Here is a 27,107-nt window from a genome sequence, read left to right on the forward strand (position 1 = left end):
TAAGCGATAGTTTTTCTGATCGCTGTATTAGTGTCACAGGTGACGCTAGTTAGGCAGGTAGGTATTTAGGTTCGCCGCAGCTTTTTATAGCGCCAGGGACCCCCATATACTACCGCATAAAGCCCCCTGATTGCCCCCTAGTTAACCCTTTCACCAGTGATCACCATATAACTGTTACAGGTGACGCTGGTTGGTTAGTTATTTTTTTATAGTTTCAGGGCACCCGCCATTTATTACCTAGTCTCACTAGTGTACCCCTAAATTTAGGGGTGTCTACTTTCCAAAATGGGGTCATTTGGGGGGGGGGTTTGTGCCATCTTGGCATTTTATGGCCTTCAAAACTGTAACGCCCTTAGAAAGCCTGAAGGCGGTGCTTGGTTTTCGGGTCCCCGTACGCGGCTAGGCTCCCAAAAAGTCCCACATATGTGGTATCCCCGTACTCAGGAGAAGCAGCAGAATTTATTTTGGGGTGTCATTTCACATATGCCCATGGCATGCATGAGCAATATATCATTTAGTGACAACTTTGTGAAAAAAAAAAAAAAAAAAAAAAGTTTGTAATTTTCCCGCAACTTGTGGAAAAATATAAAATATTCCATGGACTCAACATGCCTCTCAGCAAATAGCTTGGGGTGTCTACTTTCTAAAATGGGGTCATTTGTGGGGGTTTTGTGCCATCTTGGCATTTTATGGCCTTCAAAACTGTAATAGGTAGTGAGGAGTGAAGTCAAATATTTACGCCCTTAGAAAACCTGAAGGCGGTTCTTGGTTTTCGGGGCCCCGTACGTGGCTAGGCTCCCAAAAAGTCCCACATATGTGGTATCCCCGTACATGTGTGAGCAATATATCATTTAGTGACAACTTTGTGTAAAAAAAAAAAAAAATTATTTTTTTGTCATTATTCAATCGCTTGAGGCAAAAAAATAAAATATTCAATGGGCTCAACATGCCACTTATCAATTTCCTTAGGGTGTCTACTTTCCAAAATGGGGTCATTTGGGGGGGTTTTGTACTGCCCTGCCATTTTAGCACCTCAAGAAATGAGTCGTAAACTAAAAGCTGCGTAAATTCCAGAAAACGTACCTTAGTTTGTAGATGTGACAACTTTTGCGCAAACCAATAAATATACAATTATTTACTTTTTTTTACCAAAGACATGTGGCTGAATACATTTTGGCCTAAATGTATGACTAAAATTGAGTTTATTGGATTTTTCTAATAACAAAAAGTAGAAAATATCATTTTTTTTCAAAATTTGCGGTCTTTTTACGTTTATATCGCAAAAAATAAAAATCGCAGAGGCAATCAAATACCATCAAAAGAAAGCTCTATTTGTGGGAAGAAAAGGACGCAAATTTTGTTTGGGTACAACATTGCATGACCGCGCAATTACCAGTTAAAGCAGCGCAGTGCCAAATTGTAAAAAGACCTCTGGTCATTTACCAGCAAAATGGTCCGGTCTGAAGGTGGTTAAACGACAGCAAATTCCCTATCCTACAAAGATATTTTAAAATGGCCTGGACAGATTTGTTTGCATCTCTAGAATAGATTAAAAATATTTGGCCCAGAATGATATTTCAAACTAATGTGACCGTAATGTCACATCTTGTAATCAGTCAGCCTATTCAAATGGAGATAAGTAGTCACTGTGTGGTTTGGTATTATCCTGGGCACCACGCTGAACTTGGACCAGAGAAAAAGGAAAGAGTTGTCTGAGAAGATCAGAAAGAAAATTATAGACCAGCATGTCAAAAGGTAAAGGCTATCAGACTATCTCCAAACAGCTTGATGTTCCCCTGACTACAGTTGCAAATATTACTAAGAAGTTTATGGTGCAGGGGAGTGTAGCCAACAAGAGGAAAACCGATCTCAGGACAGTACAAACGGTAGACAAAGAATCAGGGAAAAATTCTAGAGACATGAGCTGAGCTCCAAAGTCAAGGTACATCAGTGTCTGATCACTCCATCCATATGATCAGACATGAATGGATGTACATTTTGACAGAAGTGAAATAGAGAAAGCCATTATAGAAGGATTAGACTAAGCTTGTTTGAACTTAAAAAACAAAAAACAAACAAAACACACAAGCCTGTAAAAATCTGCAAATACTAGACATAAATTACTTTTATATTAAAAAAGAATTATGTGCACTAAAGAAATGCACTATGGCTTGTAGCAAGTGTGATAAGGTGTTCCACATGCAATAGTGACCCTATACTGATTCCATAAAAAGGATCTTAAGCAACCAAGACCAGGAAATAGATATATAATAGCATTTTCCTGGAACAGCTCTCTACATCCACTATGAAAAAAACAAAAAAAAAAACAAATCAATGCTTGTCTGTGGGCAATAGTTATATCTATATTACTCCATGTGGCCACCAAAACTATAATTCTATTTACAGAATTGTTTAAATCTTTTAAATGATTTTCATTGAAATAAACATTACAAAACATCTACAAACACAAAACATTTTTACATCACCAACTACATAGAACATATAACATTCCTAGAGTAGACAAAGATATTTCCTTTAATATATAATTATTCCCTGATCTATTAGAAGAAAAAAAATCTATTTTTTTCTCCTCCTTCCTCCTCTTCCTTTCTCTCCCCCTCTTCCCTTCTCTCTTCCCCCCCCCCCCTTTCTTTCCACAAATCCTTCTCCCCCTTCCTTATTTCCTTCTCTCTCTCCCCCCTTTCCCTTCTCCCTTTCCCTTAAAAAGTGAAATCATTTCAAAATGATCGCTTGCACAGTGCTCCTTGGGATGTTTAAAGCTTGGGAAATCTTTTTGTATCTAAATCAGGCTTTAAAACTTCTCCACAACAGTATTACGGACCTGCCTGGTGTGTTCCTTGGTCTTCATGATGTTCTCTGCGCTTTCAACAGAACCCTGAGACTATCACAGAGCAGGTGCATTTATACAGAGACTTGATTACACACAGGTGGATTCTATTTATCACCATCAGTCATTTAGGACAACATTGGATCATTCAGAGATCCTCGCTGAACTTCTGGAGTGAGTTTGCTGCACTGAAAATAAAGGGGCCGAATAATTTTGCACGCACCACTTTTCAGTTTTTTATTTGCTAAAAAAGTTTCAAAATATCCAATAGATTTCGTTCCACTTCACAATTGTGTCCCACTTGTTGGTGATTCTTCACAAAAAATAAAAATTGTATATCTTTATGTTTGAAGCCTGAAATGTGGCAAAAGGTTGAAAAGTTCAAGGGGGCCGAATACTTTCGCAAGGCACTGTACCTGTAGATATCAACCCAGTCCACCTAAATGTATGTGACCCCATACCAAATATTTTCCAAATTACCCTATTTCCTACTTATATAAAATTGCGATCATATGGGGGAACAGGAGGATATTCATTCAAGTACCAATTTAAATAAAGCAAAAGTCTGCAAAATATCTGGATTAGAAGTAAACTGGTTGGTGTCCTGGAGTATAATGAAAAAAACAAATCATTTCATAGGGTGCCCACACATCTACGCATGCTGTTTTACCGCAAACCATTAAAATGCATTTACATGTGTAGGTGTATTGCCAGTAACCATACTCCAAATGCACATACATGAAGTAAACACGAAAAAAAAAAAAAACAAAGGACCCTTTGATGCTTATTTGAGGGTCAATGTGCAAAAACACACAACATGTGTACAGATGTAAATAGAACTCCCATTAATTACAGACCAAATCACCTGGATGGAAGCAGCCATTCACCAAAGCAATGCATTCATGAATTGACTGCCTTTAATATATTGGGTGTCTCATGAGATGGGGAATAGGTTCTTCCTAATCACACAGATGTGTTACACTTCACAATAGAGTTTTCTGAAAGAGGACCATAATTATGGCTCAGGAGTCAAAAACAATTATTGCTGGATCACATAGAAGAAACTATTTGACTGGGAAATTATGGATATCTTTATACAGTCAATTCAATAGTTAAAGTGATACTAAACACACACAGTTTAATTGACATTATCCCTTCTATTTTTGTATGTGGATGATTGCACTGTAATTAAACAAAAAAAAGACACACATCCAAGGCTACTTTCAGACTGGGGCATTGCCAGTAAAGCGCCAATATTTTTAGAGGCACTTTACTGTTTTTGTGGAGGTTTTTGCCCAAAAAAAGGGTTAAAACCACCCACAAAACACTGCTGCAGTGGCGGTTCGGCCGGGCTGCCCATTGATTTCAATGGGCAGGGCCGCTTTAGGAGTGGTGTATACACCACTCCTACAGCTCTGCAAAGATGCGGCTTGCAGGACTTTTTTTGGCGTCCTGCCAGCACACCCCCTCCAGTGTGAAAGCACTCAGGCAGTGACAGGAGAGGCGCTTTACAGGCGCTATTTATAGCGCCTCAGTGTGAAAGCAGCCTACTGTTTTCCTAAGGCTCCATGCACACTGAAGCTCAAAAAAGCTTTTTCTGGACGCCAGATTGCTGGCAGAAAAACTTGCTTTTAACAGCGTTTTGTACTAGCTTTTATTAGTGTTAGCGTTTATGGGCGTTTTCAATAAAAATACACAGAGGACACTCCAAAAATCCCACAGTACATTCCAAACTCCCACAATGCATTGAAAAAATAGAATGCCGAACACTAATTAACGCGCGTTTATGAGCGTTTATCAGCGTTTGTCGTTTTTTGGCGGTGAAAAACAGCACTTTGAACGCGAATTTCTGGCGTTCAGAAAAAAGCCCATAAACTCCACTGCTCATTAAAGCTGAAAAATGTCCATGTGTGCATGGACACATAGAGTGGAGTTTATGGGCTTTAAAAAAAAAAAAAAACATACTCCAATAAACTGCAGTTTATGAGCTCCAGTGTGCATGGAGCCTAAATCAATATACAACTGTCACATGACCCAGTTCTTTCCCAGCCTGCCTGCAGGAAAACATAAGCAGGAGGAGCTTATAGTTCTCTTCTGCTGGTCACATGTTTTAAATAAAAAATAAAACACAGAATAAATATAAATAAAATCAATAAACTGTTTTAAACTGTCATACAAATATTAAGTTTTTACAAATGACGTTCATATTATTTTGTGGAAATAACAAGGTATGGGTGGATTTCTGCCAGTCACAGGCTGTGTCACTCCCCTCCAGCCTGAGTCTCCATTAAAGAAGTACAGCCAAACAAGCTCTCAGTGAGCCGCTGAGAGCCTAAGCCAGCCGCCCCCTTTATAGCTTAGCGCTCCAGTGGGCGTGGTGGGTGGTGGGCAGAACAGAAAATGGTGACTGACAATCACCAGCTCTCTGCTCACAGAGAACTGAGCGATCATCTGTGTTTGATCGCTCGGTTCTTAGTCTTAGAGCCAGTAGGGGACAGATGCTGCATTGGACTGACAGATGCATGCATTCACCTAGGTGAGTATGATTCCAAACAAACAAATAAATAAAAACACCTCATACTTCTCTTTTAATCTACATGTAATATCCCACCCCCATTGAGTTTAGCTGGTTAGTGGGCATGGAGGAGTATATGCCAGAATATGTGACGCTATAGTCACATGGGCCGCTCAGATGCGATAGGGAGCAAATGTTCAACAAAGAAACTCACTGAAAACCAAGCATGTGCAGAGTTGCCACCACAGCTGCAAAATCCCTAGCTGATATGGGGACAGAAGCTGGAGATAAGGAACAGCAGGATCAACCAGGTTTTTTGAGGATTACAGAAAACAATTCTCATAGTGATGGAGTGAGTATGAACAGCCCCTAATGCACCATGTATTGATTTGCACGCTGCTCACTGATAATTTATAAACTTAGTAACAGAAAGGTAAAACCTAGAAATGAACATGAAAGACCTCCTTTATGACTTGACCTGGAGCAAAACCTACAGAAGATCTCCTCCACAAAACTTTTAAGCCCAGAATTCAAAGATACCATATAATTCTCTTACAACAAGGTAGCGTTAGGGCTTTATATGAATAGACATTCAATTTGGTAGAAGGCTGACCTACAATAGCCTGTGTTTGATAAGGAATATTGCACCAATCACACTAATAGTACAGATGTCCAATGCTGAGAGTCTTTATTCCTTTTGTCCATTCAATAACAGGGAAGTGAGATAGGAATTCAGTCTTGGCTACTGTTGCAGTCGAGCCTAATAATGGTCAGTGCTGTCACAATGGAACCTTCAGACACAACAGCTTAGCTACAAATTGAATGAACATGCAGTAACCCAGGAGAATGTTTCAGCCAACAGGGACCTAATTACAGAAGACGTTTTGCAAGGATTTTAGGAAAAAACTGCACAAATGGAATACTACTGCCATTTCATGAAAAAGAAGAGACGTTTGAATTATCTGACACTTACAGAAACCAAGGCTTTTGAAAGCGTCAGAAATAAGCGCAAAAAGTTGTAAAATAATAGTAAATGGTAGAAAACTAGAAATTGGCAGATTCATCCAGGAAATCTGACAAATAAATCAATATCGGTAAAACAAAATCCTGATCTAAAAATCCTGCTGTTGCATAAGTCTCAGATGTTATTGGTCGCCGAGGTCATTTAAAAATTAAAGGTTAACAGAGTTAAATTGTTACATGATGAGGTAATCTAATGACAGAGGAAACATAATTGCTTACATATTTCGGAGCACAAACTCCCACTTGCCTGCGTCACTTTATAAATCACTTTGAAATATTCTCTATGCTTCCTCAGTTATGCTAAACTCTTTGCATCCGTGTTTAGTTAATACGAGTGCAGAGGCGTTGGGGAGACAAAGTCAGTCTATGGCGTTGCATATCGTTTTGTTTTTTTTCCAGTAAGCATACATAAGCCAGAGACAAATTTAACCGGTGTGGTTCTAAGTAGGATCCTATTCTACAAATATTAGCAAGAATGCACATAGGACTACGGGGATTACTGGGCAACCAAAGCCAACTCCCCATATAGAAGATGCATGAGCTTCCATGATAATAGTCCCATCAATGCCTATTGTGTACGGCGTATATGATTTTTAAGTAGGATCACTAGAAGTAAAGCAAATACTTGGGAAAAAAAAAAAAAAAGTATGCTGTAATGGGCCACATATTTAGATGCGCGAAAGTAAAGGGTTAGTTCACCTTTAAAAAAAATAAAAAATACCAAATGGAGTCCATGTACTCCTTTAGGACTAGTACCCCCTAATAGCACAAGAGCGAATGCTATCTGAGCCCCCCATCGCGTCGCCACAGGTGACCTCAGCAGTTGAAACACTCTCCACCATTGCAGTTCCTGAGCTCACCTGCTCAGTGGAGAGCAAGATTTGCATAGAAGGACAGTGCTTTCTCCTGCACGGCTAGCAGACACGTCTTTATGGCTGGTCCATCCTAGAGAAGAGGTTGTGAAAACAGAAGCTTTTGGGGCAGGCTTTAATAAAATAGCCTACAGGTATAAATGCATACTTTCAAAATCAGATTAGTTTACAATAATGGAATGGTGCTTGCAGACTGCAGAGTTCATATTTGTTTAATAAAAAGGAACTAATGCTTTAAAAGTAACCACTCTTCCCAGCCCAGGATGCAGACCCACCTTAAATCGGACAGCCAGAGCCATCATTTATCTTCATTGTCTCAGGCTGACTCTCAAGGGTCAACTTTAGAGCTAAAAAACACATGTGGGTGAGATAACACATTACTTTGACTAGCGCCCCAATGCTCTAGGGTAGGGATCTCAAAACATTCTAACGAAAGGGCCAGTTTACTATCCTTCAGACTTTAGGGGGGGCCAGACTGTGCCTAGTCAGGGTAAATAACGCCCAAACTCTGGTATTAGGGGGAGAAATAGTTGGTGTTGTTGAGAGGAATAGTGCCCCCTTTTTGTTTTCAATAGAAAGAATTATGCCCCTTCGTTGGTGTTAGTGGCATTGTTGGTTTCAGTGGCAGGAATAAATGCCTCAAGGGTCGGATAAAGACAAGCAAATGGCCACATCCAGCCCCAGGGCCACAGTTTGGAGACCACTGCTCTAAGGAAACAGAGCAATGTTCCACATGTGCTGCAGAACACTACAATGGTGTGTTGCGGGTGCTGCGGCAGAGAAAACATGGCATGCCCGCTATTAGGCCGCGTACACACGGGCGGACTGTTCGCCCAACCTTGTCCGCTGAACAGTGTTTGGGCGGACAGTCCGCTCGTGTGTGGGCTTTCAGCGGACAGTTTCAGCGGACAGTTGGACGGACAAAGTCTTTCGGAAATTCCGAAAAACTGTCCGCTGAAACTGTGTTTGAGCGAACAGTCCGCCCGTGTGTGGGCTTGTCCGCTGTACTTTCGAAATGAGCGGACTGTTCCCGCTCGGAAAGTCCGCCCATTTCGAGCGCGTGTACAGGTAGGCGGGGCCCGCGAAGGAGACGTCGCGGGCTCCGCCGCCTGGAATGGGCTTAAAGGGGAACCCCAACAAAAATCGGCGTGGGGGTTCCCCCCAAGTCCACACCAGACCCTTGTCCGAGCACGCTACCCGGCCGGCCAGGAAAGGGGGGCGAGCGAGCGCGCCCCCCCTCCTGAGCCGTACCAGGCCGCGTGCCCTCAACATGGGGGGTGCCTTGGGGAAGGGGGGGGCCGCGCGGCCCCCCCACCCCAAAGCACCTTGTCCCCATGTTGATGAGGACAAGGGCCTCTTCCCGACAACCCTGGCCGTTGGTTGTCGGGGTCTGCGGGCGGGGGGCTTATCGGAATCCGGGAGCCCCCTTTAAGAAGGGGGCCCCCGGATACCGGCCCCCCACCCTATGTGAATGAGTATGGGGTACAATGTACCCCTACCCATTCACCTGTGAAATAAAGTACAAATAAAAACACAACACAGGGGGAAAAAATATTTTATTGCACAGCCGGGGGTCTTCCGTCTTCGGGGGTCTTCTCGCCGGACTCCTCCGCTATGTGTGTGTAGCTCTTTTGCCAGCGGAGGAGTCCGGCTTTCTTCCTCCCCGCCGCCGGCCTCTTCTCCCGACTTCGGGGGTCTTGTCCCCCTCTTCGGTTCTTCTGCCGGGCCACCGCGCCTGGTCCGGTGGCCCGGTCTTCTGTCGCCGTCTTCCGTTCTTCTGTCGCCGCCTTCGGTTCTTCTGCCGGGCCACCGCGCCTTCTTGTAGCTCTTTTACAGGCGATGGCCCGGTCTTCTGTCGCCGTCGCCGCCTTCCGTTCGTGTTCTTCTTCTTGTTCTTCTTGTTCTTCTCCTGGAGATGTTGACTCGACGAGCTCTCCGGCCGGAATGCCGGGGACGCGCTGTGCGGTCACTTATATAGTGACAATGGGGCGGGGTCACATGGTATATGTCACATGGGTTGGTCACATGGGTTGATGTCACATGGGGACTATGACATCGTAAGGGGGCGGGGTCACCATGTGACATCAACCCATGTGACATATACCATGTGACCCCGCCCCATTGTCACTATATAAGTCACAGCGCAGGGCGGCTCTGGCATTCCGGCCGGAGGGAGCGACGTGTCAACATCGCCTGGAGAAGAACAAGAAGAACAAGAAGAAGAACACGAACGGAAGGCGGCGACGGCGACAGAAGACCGGGCCACCGCCTGTAAAAGAGCTACAAGAAGGCGCGGTGGCCCGGCAGAAGAACCGAAGGCGGCGACAGAAGAACGGAAGACGGCGACAGAAGACCGGGCCACCGGACCAGGCGCGGTGGCCCGGCAGAAGAACCGAAGAGGGGGACAAGACCCCCGAAGTCGGGAGAAGAGGCCGGCGGCGGGGAGGAAGAAAGCCGGACTCCTCCGCTGGCAAAAGAGCTACACACACATAGCGGAGGAGTCCGGCGAGAAGACCCCCGAAGACGGAAGACCCCCGGCTGTGCAATAAAATATTTTTTCCCCCTGTGTTGTGTTTTTATTTGTACTTTATTTCACAGGTGAATGGGTAGGGGTACATTGTACCCCATACTCATTCACATAGGGTGGGGGGCCGGTATCCGGGGGCCCCCTTCTTAAAGGGGGCTCCCGGATTCCGATAAGCCCCCCGCCCGCAGACCCCGACAACCAACGGCCAGGGTTGTCGGGAAGAGGCCCTTGTCCTCATCAACATGGGGACAAGGTGCTTTGGGGTGGGGGGGCCGCGCGGCCCCCCCTTCCCCAAGGCACCCCCCCATGTTGAGGGCACGCGGCCTGGTACGGCTCAGGAGGGGGGGCGCGCTCGCTCGCCCCCCTTTCCTGGCCGGCCGGGTAGCGTGCTCGGACAAGGGTCTGGTGTGGACTTGGGGGGAACCCCCACGCCGATTTTTTTCGGCGTTGGGGTTCCCCTTTAAGCCCATTCCAGGCGGCGGAGCCCGCGACGTCTCCTTCGCGGGCCCCGCCTACCTGTACACGCGCTCGAAATGGGCGGATTTGCCTCCGCCTTACGTGGGCGAGTCCGTTCATTTCAAAAGTTGAGCGAACTGTTTGCCCAACCTTGTTCGTCAAACAGTCCGCTCGTGTGTGGGCAAGTCCGCTCATGCAAATTTTGAGCGGACTGTTTGACAAACTGTTTGCCGAACAAGGTTGGGCGAACAGTCCGCGCGTGTGTACGCGGCCTTAGTCTACATTTTTCATTGGCAGGCCATTCAACATTAACGAGCTGCTTTAGCACAAGTTAATGCCTGACAACGCATGTGCATTAATGCAGCATACAAGAAAGGACATGTTTGAATGGGCCCTTTAAACATAAGTCAAACCAAGATTCGGATAGTGGGGAATGGATAAAACTACTGTCAGGTTTGTACTACAATCCAGGGCCTCTTATTAAAGTTTCACTCCACTTAAAGCTGGTGACAACATTTTAACCAGATAGGAAGTGAGAGAAAATCTAATTACAAATTTTTTGCAGTTTCTGTTAGAGATTCTCCATCACTTCTGGTGAAACAGTTGACACTGGGACAAAAAGTGAGCAAAAATCTCATCAGAGCTCGGGATTGCAGTGAAAACTAGACAGGGGTTGTAATTCAAAATAAAGTAAAAATAAAAGACAAGGAAATGGCCACATCCGGCCCCAGGGCCACAGTTTGGAGACCACTGCTCTAAGGCAACAGAGCAATGTTCCACATGTGCTGCAGAACACTTCAATGGTGTGTTGTGGGTGCTGCGGATTTAAGTCTTTAGTCTTTGACGTGAACCTGTGAGGTCCTAAAATATTGTGTATTTTAATAATGCTGAAGTTCATGCCATACTATTTTGTCAGCGCAGTGTGAGGCAATCCATTGCTTGCTCCGTGGCAACTGAACTTTACTGAGATGTAAACATCTTATAAAGTTTTTTTTTTTTTTTTTTAAACACAAAGGAAACAGTCCACTAAGCCCAGGGCATGGACCAGTGCTTAATGTTAGGAATAAGGCGAAAAGTAAATTATGTTACTATGACTTTAGCACAGCACCCCAATGCACTAAGGCTTTCTGGGTCACTGGATTAGATCCAGTCAAGAATCCTCGTCTGAACATTTACTGCAGTTTAGTGATTGGAAGTATTGAAATCGCTGAACCAGCATGACAGGCAGGCAACCAGTAATGGCAGCCTTTATACTTCCTGCAGTACAGGTTTGCTTTAACACAAACAGAAGGCAGCTGACAGAATAAACTGCCCTCATATAGCTCTTGCAAAAACACTCATCTCAGCAACACCTGAACCAGTATTTCACAACCTTTTTACCCAAGAGAAGCCCCCGAAATACGTTTTAGGCCTCAGGAAAGGCCTGCTAAAACCAATTTATTGCGGTATCAGTGGGGAAAGATCTCTTATGTAGTTGAGCACTGAAAAAAAAAAAAAAAAAAAAAGAGTGCCATCCTCACACTAGTGGTCAGAATGTCACCTTTAAAAGACAGATGCCATATGGGATTTAATCTATACAGGCAAAAACAATTTGGAGGTCATTCAGCGACAGGAAAGAAAAAAAGAGAAACCCTAGCAACCTCTGGAGGAATGCTAGGGCTCTACACAACTCTGGTTTACATAGAAAGGTTTACCTAGACCAAGGGTAATGAACTTTGGCACTCCAGCTGTGGTGAAACTATAAATCCCATCATTCCTCTGCCTCTAGGAGTCATTCCTGTGATTGTCAGGGTCTTGCAATGTCTCATGGGACTTGTAGTTTCACCACAGCTGGAAGCCCGAGGTTGCCTACCCCTGACCTAGACCTTCCTGTGGACATCAGCCACCCTGGCTGAACCCATGTTACAATGTCCCACCTTTGAGCAAACTATCAGTAAGACCCAACTATGATCAGGAGTGCAGGCCATAACAATGTTCACGACTTTGAGAAAATGGAAGTTCACAGAGGCATATGAGGAGGCTCGAGATGGCCATGAGGGCACTTTCCCAGTCATGGCCATGTGCTGGTTGCTTTTTTTACTGCTCTGTTTTAGGCCTTGGAGCCTCTCCTATATTCTTCAAATTACAAAGTCTGTGACAACAAAGTCCTCAGTGGGGATGTGAGTATTTGTGATCATCTTGCAACAATGCACCAATTATAAAAGCTTAGTGCTACTTGTCTACACCTTCCACTTAATGACTTGTTTATGACTAGCTTTAGAACTTTATTCAAATGGTAAATAAGTGACACACATCTCGCTTCCTGGGTTCTGTAAGGTGAGGAACAAATGGTTATCAATCAGTAATATACAGTGCCTTGCGAAAGTATTGGGCCCCCTTGAACTTTTCAACCTTTTGCCACATTTCAGGCTTCAAACATAAAGATATAAAATTTAAATTTTTTGTGAAGAATCACCAACAAGTGGAACGAAATCTATTGGATATTTTAAACTTTTTTAGCAAATAAACTGAAAAGTGGTGCGTGCAAAATTATTCGGCCCCTTTACTTTCAGTGCAGCAAACCCACTCCAGAAGTTCAGCGAGGATCTCTGAATGATCCAATGTTGTCCTAAATGACTGATGGTAATAAATAGAATCCACCTGTATGTAATCAAGTCTCTGTATAAATGCACCTGCTCTGTGAGGCTAGGTTCACACTATAGCGATGCGGGAACGCCGCGAATCCGCAGCGTTTTCCCGCATCGCATGACTCCCGCCGGCAGTTCACACTGCCCTATGCGGACTGCTGGGAGTGTCAATGAAATGTTAATGACACCCCCAGATCCGTCCGCATATCGCAGTGCGATCTGCACACTCGCACAGGAATCGGATCGCATGGTGTGAACACCCATGCGATCCGATTCTGCTGCGGACCAAAAAAAGGGTCCCGTACGAGTTTGCTGCGGGAGCGATGCGAATTCAGCCATACTATCTGTATGGCTGAACTCGCATCGCTACAGAGATCCGATGTGATTTGCACTGCAGTGCGGTGCGAATCACATCCGGATCTCCCCCCCGCAGCAGTGTGAACCCAGCCTGATAGTCTCAGTTTAAAGCCGGATTTGGATACAAAAAGATTTCCCAATCTTTAAACATCCCAAGGAGCCCTGTGCAAGCGATCATTTTGAAATGGAAGGAGTATCAGACCACTGCAAATCTACCAAGACCTGGCCGTCCATCTAAACTTTCAGCTCAGACAAGGAGAAGACTGATCAGAGATGCAGCCAAGAGGCCCAGAATCACTCTGGATGAACTGCAGAGAACTACAGCTGAGGTGGGAGAGTCTGTCCATAGGACAACAATCAGTCGTACACTGCACAAATCTGGCCTTTATGGAAGAGTGGCAAGAAGAAAGCCATTTCTCAAAGATATCCATAAAAAGTCTTGTCTAAAGTTTGCCACAAGCCACCTGGGAGACACACCAAACATGTGGAAGAAGGTGCTCTGGTCAGATGAAACAAAAATCGAACTTTTTGCCCACAATGCAAAACGATATGTTTGGCGTAAAAGCAACACAGCTCATCACCCTCAACACACCATCCCCACTGTCAAACATGGTGGTGGCAGCATCATGGTTTGGACCTGCTTTTCTTCAGCAGGGACAGGGAAGATGGTTAAAATTGAGGGGGGAAGATGGATGCAGCCAAATACAGGACCATTCTGGATGAAAACCTGTTGGAGTCTGCAAAAGACCTGAAACTGGGACGGAGATTTATCTTCCAACAAGACAATGATCCCAAACATACAGCAAAATCTACAAAGGAATGGTTCACAAATAAACGTATCCAGGTGTTAGAATGGCCAAGTCAAAGTCCAGACCTGAATCCAATCGAGAATCTGTGGAAAGAGCTGAAAACTGCTGTTCACAAACGCTCTCCATCCAACCTCACTAAACTCAAGCTGTTTTGCAAGGAAGAATGGGCAAGAATTTCAGTCTCTCGATGTGCAAAACTGATAGAGACATACCCCAAGCGACTTGCAGCTGTAATCGCAGCAAAAGGTGGCTCTACAAAGTATTAACGCAAGGGGGCCGAATAATTTTGCACTCCCCACTTTTCATTTTTTTATTAGTTAAAAAAGTTTCAAAAATCCAATAGATTTCGTTCCACTTCACAATTGTGTCCCACTTGTTGGTGATTCTTCACAAAGAATAAAAATGTTATATCTTTATGTTTGAAGCCTGAAATGTGGCAAAAGGTTGAAAAGTTCAAGGGGGCCGAATACTTTCGCAAGGCACTGTATATATCTGATAATAAGGTCACTACTGAATTTTCTAACCATGTAGATGTTATCACTGCTATATACAAATCCTATTATTAATACCATCTTGCTTGAGGTGACTGTAGCTGTATTAATGCACTTGCGACAGAAACAATTAAGTACCGTTCGTGACACAATATTTCAGGACAAGCTCCAAGATCCAAGCAGTACTGATACACAAAGTTTTAGTAGAATATAAAATAAATAAAAAAAAAAAAAAAAAAAAAGTACACAGCAACTATCCTAGTTTAATTGCCATTGCTGTTTACATTTGTTTGTGGCGTTTTTCTTTCCCTAAGACCCCTTTCACACCGAGGCCGTTTTGCAGGCCCTATAGTGTTAAAAATAGCACCTGAAATCTGCCCTCAAACAGCTGCACCATTGTCTCAAGTGTGAAAGCCGAGGGCTTTCACACCGGAGCGGTGCGCTGGCAGGATGTCAGGAAAAGTCCTGCCAGCAGCTTCTTTGGAGCGGTGAGTTTACCGTTGCTCCACCGCTGCTCCCCATTGAAATCAATGGGGCAGCGCGGCTATACCGCCGGCAAAACGCCACTATTGCTGTGCATTGCGGGCAGCTTTAACCCTTTCTCCGCCGCTAGCAGGGGTTAAAAGCGTTCCGCTAGCGGCCGAAATGCGCTGCAAATCCGACAGTAAAACGCAGCTAAAAATAGCGGTGTTTTACCACCATCGCTTTGGGCGGTGCAGTGTGAAAGCGGCCTTAGGTCTTGAAGAAGGGGACATACCCCGAAAGCTTGTTCTGAAAATTTGTATGTGCATGGGCTTTAGGAGCTGCCTGCATCCTAGCAACCAAGGAAGCTAGTCATAAGGAGCTGCCTACGTCCAGCCACCATGGAGGCAGAAGCCACCTGCGCACTAGCAAATAGGGTGCATTTGCACATGCATACAGTACACAAACAAGATTTTATTTAGGATCTTTACTGCCAGCAAGATCCTACCTAAAATCAAATAGGCAGTGGGCATGAACAATTATTACGCTACTACTTTTAGACATGGTTCACACGAGTGTGGGCCATGTGGCCCACATTTGCTGAGGCAGGACAGCCCATTCATTTGGATTTATTTTTTATTTTTATTTTAAAGCAACCACAGGGAAACTGCATGGTCTTTTTGACCATGCGGTTTCCTTGCATTTCCTGCAACAGGAACGCACAGGGTTGGCTAGTTTAAACCGAGCCTTAGAGCACATGAAGGAGACATTTATAAAAGGAAGCTGCCCAATTCTAATAAACCGCTCTCACTGCTCCTGTCTACCATAGCTTCATCATGCATGCCCCCTTAAAATGCAACTATAGCCAAAAATGTATTTGTTTGGGATAGTGTTATGGTTAGAACCCCTGTCAGGGTTTACTTCCTCTTTAACTGTCCTTGGAAAAGTGATCCACTGATGTAAGCAAGCCTCTATTTTTTAAGTTTTGGATAGAGGACAGGGGATTAGATCCCCTGTTAGGTTTTCTTTTATCTGAGGCCACTTTCACACTTTTAAACTGCCGGTCAAACACCGAGTGCTTTTGAAGAGCTTTTCAGGCGCTTTTGAAGAGCTTTCTATTAATTTCAATAGCGAGGGGCGTTTTTTCACTGCACTGCCAGCGCACTGCCCCAGTGTGAAAGCATTCATTGATTTTAATTGAAATTGTTTTTCAGGAGCTTTTCGGGAGCTTTTTTTGTCGTGAATTCATCTGAAAAGTGCCTCGTGTGAAAGGGGTCTTAGTGATTTCTGCAAACAACCTTTTCCCCAGACAGGAAGAAAATGAAATTCCAACAGCGACAGAGAGAGAAGTAACATACTTCCCTGTCAGCTTTTTGTTGTGGGCTGTTTCTCTGTTGCGTTTCTTTTTTCCCCCCTCATTTTCTGTCTGGTGAAACATTGCCCCCAGAATATAAAGTGAGGGGAAAAGGTCCCCACTGGAGCCTCGGGTAGAGGTAAAACCTGATGGGTTTACTTCCTCTTTTTTTCCCTGCAAAGGTAAAGCATAATGGACTACTATGCATCGCATAGTAGCTCATTATGTGTCACTTACCTGACACAGGAGCCAGCGAAGTCGCCGCTGTCCCCTGTAGTCCGCCGCATCCATCTTGCTGGTGGCGTCTCGCAGCTCCGACGAATCACAGCGGCGAAGCCGCGATGACGTCACTCCCGCGCATGCGCACGGGAGTCGCGTCTCGCAGCTCCGCCGCTGCCATTCGGCGAAGCCGCGATGACGTCACTCCCGCGCATGCGCACGGGAGTCGACAAATTAGGCAAATCCATTCTTGGACTTGCCGCATTTAGTGCGCCTGCGCACCGCTGTCTACGGCGCATGCGCCGTAGACAGCTGTGCCCATTTTCGGGCAAATATCTCCTAAACCATATAGGTTTATGAGATATTGCTTGGAGATTAAGGCTTACCTGTAGGTCAAAGTGGTTTGAAAGGGTTTACTTCCTCTTTAAACAGGCTGATGGGAGGCAATGCTCCCCCTGTAGCCTTTGCCCCTGAAAAACGTGTGCATTGCACGATTGCAGAGCAATTGGGGTGCAGCCCCGTTTACTTGAATTGGGAGTATAGTTTTTGCCACCGCTTGCGCACGATCCCTTATGGCTGCTTTGTTAGCTTAACCAGTTCCCGACCGGCTCACACCGATGTACGTCGGCAGAATGGCACGGCTGGGCAGATGGGCGTGCCATACATCCCTTTAAATTTGCCACCGTGCCATCATGTGCACGCCGCCAGTGGTGCACGCCAGCCGGGACCTCCGTGAGTCATATCGCAAGTCCCACGGACTCGATCGCCGCGGGGATACCCACGATCGCCTCACAGAGAGGAAGAACGGCGAGATGCTAATGTAAACAAGCATCTGCCTTGTGACAGTGTCACTGATCTCTGCTCCCTGTGATAGGGAGCAGAGAGATCAGTGACATGTCACACGTAGCCACGCCCCCCCCCCCCCACAGTTAGAAACACTTCCCAGGACACACTTAACCCTTACACTGCCCTCTAGAGATTAACCCCCTTCACTGCCTGTGTTATTTACACAGGAATCAGTGCATTTGTATAGCAATTGTTTGTATAGCAATCGTCCCAAAAATTTGTCAAAAATGTCCGATGTGTCCACCATAATGTCGCAATCACGATAAAAAAAAAAAAATAAAATCACTAATCGCAGCCATTACTAGTAAAAAATAAATAAAAATGTATTAATAAAAATGCCATAAAACTATTCCCTATTTTGTACATGCTATAACTTTTGCTCAAACCAAACGTTTATTGCATTTTTTTTACCAAAAATATGTAGAAGAATACGTATAGGCCTAAACTGAGGGGGGGGGGGGGGGGGGAAATACAATATTTTTGGGGGATATTTATTATAGGAAAATGTAAAAAAATAATGTGTTTTTTTCAAAATTGGCGCTTTTCTTGTTTATAGCGCAAAAAATAAAAACCGCAGAGGTGATCAAATACCACCAAAAGAAAGCTCTATTTGTGGGGAAGTATTTTTGTTTGGGAGCCACATCGCAGGACCACACAATTGTCAGTTAAAGCGACGCAGTGCCGATTGGCAAAAAGTGCTCTGGTCAGGAAGGGGTAAAATCTTTTGGGGCTGAAGCGGTTAAGGGGGACCATCAAACCGCAACTGCCTATTTTTACACCCCAACCCTCCCCCTAAATGAGCCCTTAGAGGCCATACTTTGTGGCAGCCATTAGTAGCAACCATAAATCTCTCTCCTTCTACAAAGTAACACAAGCATATACCAGAGTTATGTAACAAGTGCAGTTTAGAAAGAATTCCTACAATAGTGCAGTTCTAAGTGATTATACCTTATTATCATCAAGATAATTAACAAGAACCGGTCAATTATGTTACTGGCAGAAACTAAAAAATATTACACGATTCCAAAAATAATACATAATTACAAGGTCAGAGTAATCATTCTCCAGTAGTACTTATTTACATAAAAAGATACAGGGTTGAATGCACAAAAAAAAAAAAAAAAACTAAATAGCGCACCAAAAATAGCGTTTGTAATTTCTGCGGTAAAAAACATATATTGATGGTGAATTCACTTTAATATTGTATGAGTCACGTGATCCAAATATCACACGTAATATTGTTTAGTGAATTGTGAGGTGATAACTTGCAGCAGACAGCCTTATAAACATAAAACATAAAGACAACCAACCAGGTTTAGGGCTAATTCACAACAACCGCTGCATCACACAGACATTTCATCAAGTCCAACTGGCTGCCGCACAGTGGCAACGAATTACCTCACAATGCATACCATCGCAACGCAGCAGCGTGAACCGCGCACGCAGGAGACAAGGCATCATGCATGGTCATGAGGTGAGATACCTGGTGTGAATCTACCCTCATGCCTTGGGAGGGCCTTGAGCACCTCAGGTTTGCTGGGCCCATACACAGGAATAAATAATACACGGAAAATCACCAAATTTACACATAAAAGTCCACTTGAGCCACCAAAATTCACTTAAAACGAATACAATATTTTCTCTCATTCAGTTTGTATTTCTTTAGGCCTGATTCACACCTATGCATTTTTAGCGCTTTTTGAACTACGGACCATTTAACATGGTTTCCTAAGGAACACATTCTGTAGTGCAAATCTGCAAAATGCAAAAGTGTGAATCAGGCCTTAGGGGTCGATTTACTAAAGGCAAATCCACTGTGCACTATAAGTGTACTTGGAAGTGCAATTGCTGAGGGGAAGCTCTGCTGATTTTATCATCCAATCAGGTGCAAGCAATAATGCTGTTTTTTATTGTCCTTGCATGTCCCCCTCAGATCTACAGCGACTGCATTTCCAAGTGCACTAGCACTAGTAGATTTGCCTTTGGTAAATAACTAACACCCCCCCCCCCCCCCCCGTGTCTTTCTCCCTGGAGACTCAAAGGGCTAGGGACCTGTTCACAAATGCCTGCATATTAAACCAGAGTGGTTCAGTGTGCAGGCTGCTGTCCGTTTTGACATATGGCATGGACTGGTGTGATGTGTGTTTTAACGCATCACACGGTTCCTTATTTTTTTTTTGGCAACTCCCTTTATGCCCTGTACACATGGTCTGACATTCCGATTTTTTCCAACGGATTTTGGCCCAAACTTGTCTTGTATACACATGGTCGCACAAAGTTGTCGGAAATGCGATCGTTCAGAACACGGTGACATAGAACACGTACAACGGGACTATAAAGAGAACAGTAGCTTTTGTCTCGTAATTTATTCTGAGCATGCGTGGCACTTTGTTCGTCGGAATTGTCTACACGCGATTGGAATTTAAACGATCGGATTTTGTTGTCGGAAAATTTTAGATCCTGCTCTTAAACATTGTGTGTCAAATTCTGATGGAAAAAGTCAGATGAAGCCCACACACGATCGGATTTTCTGACAACACAGTCCGATCGCACATTTTCCATCGGAAAGTCTGACCATGTGTACAGGGCATTACCGTGCACAAAGTGACACTTCATTCATGGCGCCGCACTGCAGTGGAGCGATACACTCATGCGGTGACGCACCATCCAGTGAGGTGTGATAAAATCAAGCATGTCTGCATTTTATTGCGCCTCAGCGACAATTGTTTTCTATGTGCCCTAGTGGTGGCTAGAATTTCCCAGTGTGGAAAAATGCCAGTTGCTGCACTGTGTGTTAACTGTGGCCCTTAGAAGGTGAGGCAGCCATCTTGGGCATACTCAATACCACAGTAAAATCTTTCACTGATGATTGCAGGCTACAGATTTCTTTCTCAGATACACTGTAATAAAAATAACTTTTTTTTCCCTTTATTATACTTTGTATAGAGGGGAGCTCCTTCCAGCACTGACACCTGCATATAAATCCCATAGTCACCATCTAGAAAATAAAAATTCTATAGTGCCCATATGTACAGTTTAGGTCTCTGTGTAATAAAAGGAAACCTTTAAAGACTGGGGACGTGCCCTTTAACGTTTAATTATGTACAATACTGTCTCATTTAGGAAAGATCTACCACAAACATAAAATGAGATAATGGGAAACAGCAGTCTGAGTAGGAATATTAAGGGGAACCTTCACTGACAGAAATGTTTTACTCTGGTATACTGTATCGGTTTTAAAAATGAATTTTGGTGGCTCAAGTGAAGCACACTGGGGTTTATTTACTAAAGGCAAATCCACTTTGCACTACAAGTGCACGTCGCTGTAGATCTGAGGGGAACATGCAAGGAAAATAAAAACAGCATTTTTGCCTGTACATGATTGGATGATAAAATCAGCAGAGCTTCCCCTCAGATCTACAGCGACTACACTTCCACTTTGCACTACATGTGCACTTGGATTTGCCTTAGTAAATCAACCCCATAGAGTGCTTACTCCCTTAGTGAAAGTCGCCTACAACTGCCTGTGTGTCATCCATTCTTAAAGTATGCGACTTAAAGCAAACCAATGTCATAGTTGATAACAATGATAATATTATTATTATTATTATTATTATTATTATTATTATTATTATTATTATACAGGATTTATATAGCACCAACAGTTGGCGCAGAGCTTAACAAAAAAAAAAAAAAAAGGAAATTCTGCGCACAGGTAGGTCTAGCCTACTGTATTTATGCTAGGTTCACACCTATGTGTTTGGTGTGGTCCACGTTTGCACAAGTACAGAAGCTTATTCACTTGAATGGAATTGCTGTACCTGCAGGAAACATTTTTAAAATCGCAGCTGCAGGGAAATCACATGGTGCTTTTGCACCATGCAATTTCCTGCACCCACATATACACTGTGCGTTTTGATGCATGGCGGTACCATTATGAATAAATGGCAGCCCCGCGTGTCTGTAAAAGAGCAGGTGCGGGGTGGTTGCAGGAACAAATGTGATTCCTGCAATCGCCCCGCACAAGGGTGAACCTAGCCTTAGACAGCAGCATTCCACAGAGCATACAGTTTAAGTTTAATAAGGAACTTTTTGGGAAATATTGTGGTTAGCACGGCAGGGCAGGCGCTGGGGGATCTCAGTTCAAATCAGGACACTACCTGCCTGGAGTTTCCATGTTCTCCCTATGATGTGTGCGTTTCCTCCAGGTACTCCGGTTTCCTCCCACACTCCAAAGACATGCTAGTAGGTTAATTGGCTCCTATCTAAATTGGCCCTAGTATGTGTATGCAAGTTAGGAACTTTATATTGTAAGCTCCTTGAGGGCAGGGACTGATGTGAATGTACAATATATATGTAACATGCGCCGTAAACTGTCTGCGAGACGATAGATTATATATAAATAATATAGCTGTAGGTTGGTATGCCTCAACATCCCAACAATGTGTGTCGTCCAGGGTCAGTCAGGTTTATTTGCTAAAGCTAGAGAGTGCAAAACCAGTATCACTTCTGCAGAGAAACCAATCAGCTTCTAATCTCAGCTTGTTCAATTGAGGTTTGGCAATAAAACCTGGAAGCTGATTGGTTTCTCTGCAGAAGTGAGATTGCTTTTGCGCTTTCTAGCTTTAGTAAATAATCCCCAATGTCTCTGCTAAATTTATGGCTTTAGCAGTTTGTAGGTGGTCACAGCAGTGCTGCATCCAGAGGTGACATTTAGCTGAGCACAGTAAACTACCTACCCCCCACCAGCCTCTCCCTACAGGTTTTCGTGCATTTTTAAGCATTCTGAATTTCCTAGGCCAACAAAAGTCAAATAAATGGAGAAATACACAAGAGCCTGCTCACATATAAACATGCATGGAACATGGATGTATATTGTTTTCCATTGGCATGCATTTTTAGGTGTATTATTATTTAAGGTACTTATATAGCGCCGTCAGCGATTTACATATACATTGGTCCCTACCCTCAAGGAGCTTACAATCTAAAGTCCCTAACTCACATTCATATACTAGGGCCAATTTAGACAGATCTTAACACGTTTATATGTGCATTAAAAACAGATTTTCATTGTGTTGATGTGCATTGCACATGACACCTGTGTTATAGTGTATACGTTGTTTTCTACGTGTTTTTTTTTTGTTGCGATTACTTGCCTTCTTCCAGTGCAGTAAAGCACAGGTCCCTACCATATGTGTGAACAGAACCTGAAATGCACGGAGTAGAGACTTGGAGCAATGCGCCAAAACAGACGCAACTATACAATTTTTCTCAATGCATGGCATCGTGGTGCACAGGTGTGATAATCTAATAATGTGCATTAAATTGCAGCACACCGGCCCCCCATTCACCTGTCTGATGACCCCCTCCACCCCCAATTCTCCCGTCTGATGACCCCCTCCACCCCAATTCACCCGTCTGATGACCCCCTCCACCCCAATTCACCCGTCTGAGGACCCCCCCCCCCAATTCACCCGTCTGAGGACCCTCCCCCCCCAATTCACCCGTCTGAGGACCCTCCCCCCCCAATTCACCCGTCTGAGGACCCTCCCCCCCCCCCAATTCACCCGTCTGAGGACCCTCCCCCCCCCCCCCCCCCAATTCACCCGTCTGAGGACCCTCCCCCCCCCCCAATTCACCCGTCTGAGGACCCTCCCCCCCCAATTCACCCGTCTGAGGACCCTCCCCCCCCCCCCAATTCACCCGTCTGAGGACCCTCCCCCCCCCCCAATTCACCCGTCTGAGGACCCTCCCCCCCCCCCAATTCACCCGTCTGAGGACCCTCCCCCCCCCCCCCCAATTCACCCGTCTGAGGACCCTCCCCCCCCCCAATTCACCCGTCTGAGGACCCTCCCCCCCCCCCAATTCACCCGTCTGAGGACCCTCCCCCCCCAATTCACCCGTCTGAGGACCCTCCCCCCCCCCCAATTCACCCGTCTGAGGACCCTCCCCCCCCCCCCCAATTCACCCGTCTGAGGACCCTCCCCCCCCCCCAATTCACCCGTCTGAGGACCCTCCCCCCCCCCCAATTCACCCGTCTGAGGACCCTCCCCCCCCCCAATTCACCCGTCTGAGGACCCTCTCCCCCCCCAATTCACCCGTCTGAGGACCCTCTCCCCCCCCAATTCACCCGTCTGAGGACCCTCTCCCCCCCAATTCACCCGTCTGAGGACCCTCTCCCCCCCAATTCACCCGTCTGAGGACCCCCTCCCCCCCAATTCACCCGTCTGAGGACCCCCCCCCAATTCACCTGTCTGAGGACCCCCCCCCCCCCCAATTCACCTGTCTGAGGACCCCCCCCCCAATTCACCTGTCTGAGGACCCCCCCCCCAATTCACCTGTCTGAGGACCCTCTCCCCGCAATTCAGCTGTATGGGGGCACTGTACACACTCCTATCATCATCATCATCATCATCATCACTACTTTCTTCCTAGTTAGTCTCCAGCAGAAGATGAGGTGTGTGTATAGAAGTATGAGATGATTGTGGTGTGTGTATGGGGGGTCAGAGATCTGTCACCAAGTCATGTGACCCATGCTGGCTCCTGTACTGGGGGGGGGGGGGGTGACCTGTCACTGATCGGGTCATCTCATACTACAACATGGAGCAGAACCTTGTTGTTGTTGTTGATGGGGGGGGGGGGGCTCGGGGGTGCTCTGTCCTGGGTGACCCTGCAGGGTGACCCCACACAGATGTGATGACAGCACATACAGAGGTTACTATGATGACAGGTCGCACAGTATGACGTCATCGGTGTCCCCATACCCACAGCACGGTGAAGGTGTCCCCATGTTGCAAGCACTTACCGCAGTCCAGCCGGACCAGTTGCGGGAGGCGGTAGGAGCTGACGATGAGATCCAGGGGTAAGGAGGCAGAGCTCCACTTCACATCCTTCACAGGAGGGTCCATCTTCTTCCCCCTTCCCCGGCCGGGGGGGGACAGTACGATCGGGGGCTCCAGGAGGAGAGGAGGGGGTGCTCAGCTCATACTCCCCCTGGCTGGCTGCAGATGGTTGTGCCCGGCTCTGTCTCCGCTCCGGAGTGCAGGAAGACTCACCATACCAGCGACTGATCAGCGAGCTGTGCGGAGGAAGGAGCCGCCTGTCACCCCGGAGATCCGCCTCCTCCCAACACATCCACACCGACAGGAGGACACTTCCTACACCGGGAATGACGGCGCCCCGGACCCACACTGATCCCTACTGGCCGCTCCCGGTACTGCACCTCCTCTCTATAGCGGGAGATAGAGAGAGGGGGCACCCACCGCTACACTGCCCCTCCCCCCCCCCCCCCCATACATCTCCAGATACACATCTACTCAATAACCACTGCAATACTGGCCAATTGAATGACAATTACTCAGTCATGCAACACTGTACCCAAATCAAGTTTTTATCATTTTTATTCACACAAATAGAACTTTCTTTTGGTGCTATTTAATCTTTTTGCCTGAAAGACAGGTACAGCGCTGGCCTAAATTGCTGGAAGGGCACCCGTGTACGTCCCCCATGCATGAGCTGCCTGGGCGCCCCTTACAGGGCACAGGTGGCATGATCTGTGATCAGTGAGTCCATGAGATCAGTGACAATGCCAGCACCGCAGAGAGGAGCAGGGTTTCGTACGCCAGCATCGCTTATTTTTATTTTTATTGGAACTCTGCTTTAACATTTGTGCAGCAGTTTATCAAACGCAATTTTATGGGAAAAACGTACACTTTTTTGAATTTTAATGCAAAAAAAAAAAACACAATACAATACATAACCCAGTTTTTTTGTGAAATATAAAAGATAATGTTACGCTGAGTAAATAGACACCAAACATGTCACGCTTTCAAACTGCACATGCCAGTGCAAAGGCGACAAATGACATAGGGGGTCATTTACTATAGCTCTGCGGTGCTAATTAGCGCTAATCGCGCTAATTAGTGCTAAAACGGTATTCACTGTGGCACTGGTAAAAAAAAAAATATTCCCAAAATCGAATTTACTTTAGTTCCCTGAAAACTAATAGCACCTGAACCCTTACTCTGCTAAAACCTGGAGTAGTGCACATGGAAATAATGTTTATAGCATGATATCATTGCCTAAATGGTACTGAAATATGCTGTATATTGTTTAATGATAATCTGCATTTAAACTGTGTGAAAAAATGATTTCTGCATTGAAATATCTTTAAGAGTCTGAAAAGAGATCAATTCCCTGTCTCTGTACAACTAGGTGCCAACACAACTGAGCATGCTCAGACCTGCAAACAGCTCTCATTTTCCCTCCATTTACCTCCTATGTCTTTTTTACAAAGTAGGTTGTAAATACCAAAATTAGCTCTGGGCTAAAAATGCGTTTTTGAAAATGAAAACTTGCGCTATTATAGTCCAATGCAAGATTCAGCCATTGATTCTAATTGTACGATTGTAACTTTTCCAAATAAATACTTTTAATGTTGAGATAAAATGTATCTTTCTCTGAAATAAATGTTCCTTGCAACAATGTTGCTGCTTCTATTTTGTTTTTGTTTTTTCGTCTATTTTGTGTTTAAGACTACTAGAATGTGGAATGTTTTGATGAAATATATTTTTCTCTGTCACTTTCACTTGTTACTCTCCATCTCACAACAATCTTTACCCAAAACTCACACCGGTGTTTTTACAAAGCACAAACAATAACATTGCTGATGAAAATTTAAAATGAATCACAATTTTGTGTTTTTTTTATTATTTCCAAATAATTATAAATTGAGCCAAAAAAATGTGATATGTGTACCAACATCAGAAATAAAAATGTAATTCCACCACCTATATGTCCAAAGAAATGCTGTATTTATGTGTAGGAGGTTTCCACATGTGGCAGATCTGTGGTTTAGAGATTAGAACTTCTGCTTAGCATCTCTGAGGGTCTGGGTTCAAATCCCAAGCATGCTACTTCAGGTGAAGAAGTTGTCTTATCTCCCTATGTTGTTAAACACAACTCCTGACTCAGGTCCTAAAACTATGTCTAAATGTAGTATTTATGTATTGCAGGGTTCCACTACCATTGTAAATCTTGCCAGATACACTATCTAGCCAAAAGTATTGGAACGCCTGCCTTTACACACATGTGAACTTTAATGGCAGCCCAGTCTTATGCCCCGTACACACAATCCGAAAATCGTACGGAAAATACCGCTTTCGAATCGATCGTACGATAATCGGATCGTTAGTACAGAGCTTTCGAGAGCCGATTAGGACAGTACATCCGATATTATTCTATCGGACATGCACGGAAAATTTTTTCGTACGATGCCAGATCGTACGATTTTCGTTTAATCAGTACAGCTATCGTTCGAAAATGCAATACAAATGCATTACAACACATGACATCACTTCCGAATTTTTTTTCTGTCGTGCGGGAATTTTCGTGACTTTAGTAAACTCATCAGATTCGATCTGAGATTAGCATGCAATAAAAAACGGACGATCATTCGTCCGATAATCTCATCGTGTGTATGGGGCATTAGTCCGTAGGGTTAAAATTTGATTTGGCCTGATAGCCATCCAATGACAGTGCCTGTCATGGCAGATAACACAGACCCAGCAACTTGATTGGCTGGGAGGCGGTTCAATGTTAGCAAAGCGAATTCCTTTGCTTTGCTAACATACAGCTGAGTGAGAACCGAACACACAGCGTTGTACCCGCTTCTCACATTTTTGAGCGCCTATTAGAGCCTA

At 44.9% G+C, this 27,107-nt stretch overlaps 1 protein-coding gene across 1 annotated transcript in view; it reads right to left on the reverse strand.

Annotated features, from left to right (window-relative positions):
- The window catches only part of GAREM1 (GRB2 associated regulator of MAPK1 subtype 1), a 229,634-nt gene extending 205,113 nt beyond the window's left edge, over positions 1–24,521 (reverse strand). The window contains exon 1 of the mRNA XM_077492623.1: positions 24,212–24,521. Coding sequence (XP_077348749.1) covers positions 24,212–24,314 — 103 coding nt within the window. The 5' untranslated portion in view covers positions 24,315–24,521. The remainder of the gene's footprint in view (positions 1–24,211) is intronic.
- Between the last annotated feature and the right edge of the window lie 2,586 nt (positions 24,522–27,107).

This window comes from Lithobates pipiens, unplaced genomic scaffold (assembly GCF_037356315.1).
Source record: "Lithobates pipiens isolate NorthernLeopardFrog02 unplaced genomic scaffold, aLitPip1_a1.2 Scaffold_19, whole genome shotgun sequence".
Lineage (NCBI taxonomy): Eukaryota > Metazoa > Chordata > Amphibia > Anura > Ranidae > Lithobates > Lithobates pipiens.